We start from the raw sequence: 5457 nt of genomic DNA on the forward strand, positions 1-5457 counted from the left end.
CTTTGCTTTTGACCTGTTTGTGTCTTGAATAGTAATCTCCTTCCTTCATTGTCGCAATTTTAAAAATTTTCACTTCACTTTAATATTTACCCAAATTCCAGTAATTAGAGATTTATTTGCATTTCTGAGGGTGCTTTTCTTGACAGCTGCCAGGGTTAAAGAACACTCACACCTTTCTCAAAATTAGTTTAATGAAATTGCATTTATTCAAACAACTGGCTGATGATTTACAATGAGAAAGGATTTTTTTGTCTGTTGTTTAGAAAAGGCTGATACCTTTCATGGGATCGAGAAGGCTTTAGAAGAATGATAGGTCTGTTTTTATTTATGTAATAAAAGCATGGGCCCTGAATTAGGAGGAGGAGGGTACCCAGATGAAATGATGGATGTGTTTGCCCAGCCGGAATATTCTGTCTAGGGCTGACCATGCAACCAGATAAAGTGAGGAAAATTTTTTCTTTGTCTTCTCTATTTTAGCATTACTCAAGATCCATAATTCATGATTACTTCACTCAGATCTATAATTCAAGTCTGTAACATTCATATTAAGGAAAGATCAGCTGCTGAAGGGTTAAAGGGGCTAAAATTAGGCTTTTGTGTGGCAATATAATCACCACCTAAGCCTACCATGTAGATGTAGTTATTTTTGGAAACTGTCTTCTGGTGTCTAGATAACATACTTCCTAATGAATCTTTTTGTTCTAGGGATGGAGTTATGGGGCCTTTGCACTGAACTGGGGCCCCAGCTCTTTTTACTTAATTTATATTTTTTAGTTTGGGATAGGGTATTGTTAAGTTGCTAACTTACCCAGGTGGGACTTGAACTTGTGATCCTCCTGCCTCAGCCTCCCAGAATTCCATAATAAATTTTTGATCAACCCATTTGAGAATTTGACACTGAATTAAATTTAGAACTGTAATTTATGTGTTAATCTTAAAATTTTAGACTGATTTCTCCCAACCATCTCTATACTTAGGCCATTTCACCTTGAGTAGTTTTGTGTTTACTCCAGACAGACCTTCTACTGAAAAACATTTAAAGGACTATATAGATCCTTATAAAACTTAATATATTAAAAAAATGAAATGTGATTTGAAAAAATATTTCATCTTTTAGGTTTTTATAGTTCTGACTTTCCTCTGTTAATGAGAGTAATCAGGAGGTTCCTGTCCCCTCTCCCATTCAGTCAGTTTAGGGTAAATTACTCAGCCTCAGGTCTCCAGAGTTCCATTACAAATGAACAGACTAGTAAATCTCATTTTGTATTTCCTTCAAGGTATTGCGCAGCGATGCACAGCCATCAAGTACCACTTTTCTCAGCCAATCCGCTTGCGAAACATTCCTTTCAATTTAACCAAGACAATTCAGCAGGATGAATGGCACCTGCTTCGTAAGTATTTCTGGGAAAGGGTCCAACAGGAAACGGTTTGGACGAAAAGATGTTTAACATGTGTGGGTCTCTGGGTCCGATTGGACTTGGTCAGAGACTCCAAGGATCCTTCCCTTGGCTGTGGCATAACTGGTTCTTAAATCAAGGTGTGCAAATCAGGCATGGGGCCATGTGACACAGTGCAGTGTGCCTGCCTGCCTGGGTGGCATCATACATAGCAGCTGACTGAGCCTTTTTCTGACCACGTTGTCAAGTGCAAGAACCTGCACTACTACTTGTCTTATTAAACCCAAGGGATTCTACCCTTGGTGTGCTTATTTTTGTTTTATTTATGCAAAATTTATTTTACTGTGTTTACCTCAGACCTTGATATTTCTGCTGAAGTATCTTTATGAGTATATGTCATAATTTTCTCAGGGTGTCTGCTACCTGTACATCTCAGCAGAGGAACTGCTCTTTTTCCCTGTCAGGAAAATGTGAAACTCTAGAAAGGATCATGCGATGAGAAACTAAAGAGGGCTGATATGTACTTGGAAACTGTTGATTCGAGCTGCCTAGTGGTACAGAGCTCATCAGAGCAAAACAGTACCTTGAACTCTTTTCAGTGTTTCCTACAATGAGAGGTTGATATTGTCCCTTTTCCGATGACATAAGCATCCAGGGCCTCAGCAGCCTTGTTGAGTGGCAAAAGCCACCATAGGAGACCAAGCAGAATCTCCTGTAAGTAAATGGGCCCCTCAGAGCAAAAGGCTCTGTTTCAAATCTCAAGCACATTCGTGGAAACTCTAATGTTACTGTCATGACAGTGGTCTCCTATTGTAAATATTAAGACTGGAAGCTTTAAGACTTGGAAAGTCTTTGGATGAGATTCAGTTTATATCTTAATGGTGTGACTTCTCGAAAGTACTTTCTTGCTGGCATATTTTAAGAGTCACTTCTCAGCAGATCAAAGTTAAAGTCTCATCTAAGTGTTTGGACTTCTTAATGAGCATGCTTGGAGGTCTTGGTGTTAATCACCTGTCCAGATGAGCTGCCTAGTTACTGACTGTATTCTTACCTTGGTCAGGTAAGGAAAGATTGTCATGAGATCTGTGTATCTTTTCTCTAAGTTTGAACCCTGTTGTTCAGTGTAGCATTCTCCTTTAAATTTTTTCAGGGCTTCCCTGAAAGATGCTTTCAACAGACTCAGACCTGGCTGTTTCTAAGAAACAGCCCAGGTAAGGTTAGCATAGCTGGTGCTAAGGCAAATCTCATGTGGATTACATCCAAACCGTGTGCCTTTTAGTAGTCACAAAATTTAGAACTATCATTCAAATCACAGAGATTTTGGGAGCTTTAAGATAATAGGGGCTGAACTATTATTACATTCCTCCTGCTCAGATTTGATTATATCCAAGCTACTTATACCTGTAAGACTAAACTTAGCATCCTTTAATCGTGACTGTCCTGGCCCCTCGCTCTGTGTTATTTACATTTCCTTTCTAGTAGAGATGTTTTCTTTTAATTTGAGTCCTCCGGGCTGGAAATAAGGAATCTCTTTAAGAAATGTGTTTGGCTGCGATGCTAAGCGTGAGAAAGGAAGCTGCTGTAATCTGTTCTCCACACAGCACCCCTGCCATGCCCAGGAGCTGTGTACCACAAAGTGGCAGCAGCCTGGCATCTCCCCCATGAGCAGAGAAGCCCACACTTGAGATAGTGGACTGTGAGTCTGCTCCTGGTTCCATGTGCTTCTGCATGTTCCTAGTCCACATGCACTTTGCCTGAACCTAAAGGACAGCAGATATATGCTTGGAATCTATTGTTTTAAGAAGCTTCATAAAAATTATACGTTTTAGGTAAAAATATTTTGCTAGTTTTGTTTTTAAAAAAAAAGTCAGGACATAGAAGAAAGTAAAATATCCAGAAGGTAGGCATCTGAGTGTTGAGTGCTAGCGAGTGCAGGGAAAGTGTATCAGATGGTGGCCGTCATTTTGGGCAGTGGACCACACTTGGCAGTTGGGTGTGCAGTGGGGACTTGGACCATCGAGATAATTCCTCAGCCTGGGTAAATAGGTATTTGGCTAAAGGTACTTGGATTAGGGAAGAGGGCGTTCATGTGTGCACTTTGACTCACTGTTTCCTTCCCCACAATCCTAAATGGGCAGGAATAATGGTAAATAAAAAATCATTGGCACCCATGATGTTCAGACAAACCCCCATTTCACTGTAGCTCACTTTTTAGGCTCTTCCTTTAAAGTCACATTAGTCGCAGCCACTACCGTGGTGGTAGCCTTTATTTCCATTGCCCTTTTAAGGCTAAAGAAAATGTTTCTCAAACCTATCACTCACTCAATTCAATAATTTATCTCTATTATCCAAGTTTACTGTGGAGTAAATTGTTATCTTTTTTATTGTGGAAATGGCCTACCTACTTATCAATAGAAATATGGTGTTTACACCTAATGGAGTACTTCTCTACCATAAAGATAAACTGGAGTAAACTGCCCTGAACTTGGACTTCTCCGTGGCTGCAAAGGGGCAGACTGACCCAGCCTTGTTATGCCCACCTGTCCTCTTATATAGACACCTGGGGAGAGAATTCCCCAACTCCCCTCACCCTGTGGTCTCAAAGCCTGTCTGTGTAGCTCAGTCATGTTCACAGTGTGTATAAATCTCTCTGTTCTATAATTTTCACTGCCCTGACTCTTTTTCTGACTTGAGATGTCTGTTTCTGTGTTGGGATTAGATTTGAGAAGAATCACTGCTGGCTTCCTGGGCATGGCGGTGGCCGTCCTGCTGTGCGGCTGCATCGTGGCCACTGTCAGCTTCTTCTGGGAGGAAAGTCTGACCCAGCATGTGGCCGGCCTCCTGTTCCTCATGACAGGTATGCTGCACCTCAGGCTGCCAGCAGCGGTGAACGGCTGCTCAGGCTGCAGCCGGCCTCATCATATTAGATCTCCTTAATTTTATGGTCCCTGGTGAGAACAGTCAGAAAGTCACTTAGCTTTGGTGGGGAATGGAGAGTTTAAACAAAGCAAGAGTTACAAATGCACCTCCAGTTTTCCCATGGTGCCATGTCAGTAGCGCAGGTGGGAGGGCGCTGGTGTAATCTCGTTGCTCTGTCCCGTTCATTTATACTGTGCCTCAGATCCTGACCTGGACTCTTGATCAAGTTGGGCCACTGCTTAATCAGGAGCCCATGAGGAGAGAGGGGATGACAGAAAAACACACCTATTTCCGCTCTGAAAATCCATCCGAAGTATGTGCCTCAGTTACAGTGGCACTGGTGTCATTGTTACATACACAACATTCACCCACTTCCCGCCACAGATATTTTTTGAGGACTTATTATGTGTCAGACAATGCTCTAGGCATGTCCTGAGTAAAGCAACAAAATCTTCATGCATTTTATTGTGGGGAGAGATAAATAATGATTTTTGATAGCGATAAAAGCTGTGGAGAAAACCAGCAGGATGAAATAGAGGCTCAGGGAAGGTCTCGCTGAGGTGATGGTTTCTGGACCAAGTCCTGAGAAGCAGCCAGTGTTGGGAGTGTGCTTCAGGCTAAGAGAGCCTCCAGCATCAAACCCTGGGAGGGGGTGTTGATGAACCGAGAGGCACAGAAAGATGACCAGCACGGCTGGAGGGAGGGAAGGAAAACACAGTAGCACCTGAGGTGGGAGCCGTGGCCGGTGGCCAAGTCTCTAAGGCTTTTGTCATCACAGTGAGGAACTTGGGTTTGAAAGTAAAGGTGATAAAAGCCACTGGAAGATTAAGTAAAGGAAGAACTTGACTTGAAACAGGAAATTGAGAGTAGCTATGTGGAGACATGGCTTGGGATATTTTGCTTAACAAGTGAAGGAAACTTTTGTCCAAAAAGGGAGTTGAGAATTAAGCTGATGGTTAATGCTGGCTGAAGGTGACTGCAGGGAAGAAATCTCTCCTTTTTTCTCTTCACTAAAAAGTAATGTGTTGGGCTGGGGATTTAGCTCAGCGGTTTGGTGGCCTGCTTTGCAAGCGCAAAGACCTGAGTTCAATCCCTGGTACAAAAAAAAAAAAAAAAATGTGTTAATGAGGAGGCCAGATTA

At 42.1% G+C, this 5457-nt stretch overlaps 1 protein-coding gene across 3 annotated transcripts in view; it reads left to right on the forward strand.

The window, feature by feature from the left end:
- Positions 1-1155: 1155 nt before the first annotated feature.
- Tmem178a (transmembrane protein 178A) overlaps positions 1156-5457 on the forward strand; it is a 64286-nt gene continuing 59984 nt past the window's right edge. Inside the window, exons 1-2 of one of the 3 annotated variants that reach the window (XM_019204668.2) lie at positions 1156-1391; positions 4117-4254. In XM_019204668.2, the coding sequence (XP_019060213.1) occupies positions 1238-1391; positions 4117-4254 (292 nt within the window). In that variant the 5' untranslated portion in view covers positions 1156-1237. The remainder of the gene's footprint in view (positions 1392-4116; positions 4255-5457) is intronic. The other 2 variants (XM_033763715.1, XM_010604951.2) reach the window with 2 other exon arrangements.

The sequence above is a fragment of the Fukomys damarensis genome, unplaced genomic scaffold, assembly GCF_012274545.1.
Source record: "Fukomys damarensis isolate Sample0158 unplaced genomic scaffold, DMR_v1.0_HiC HiC_scaffold_2, whole genome shotgun sequence".
Lineage (NCBI taxonomy): Eukaryota > Metazoa > Chordata > Mammalia > Rodentia > Bathyergidae > Fukomys > Fukomys damarensis.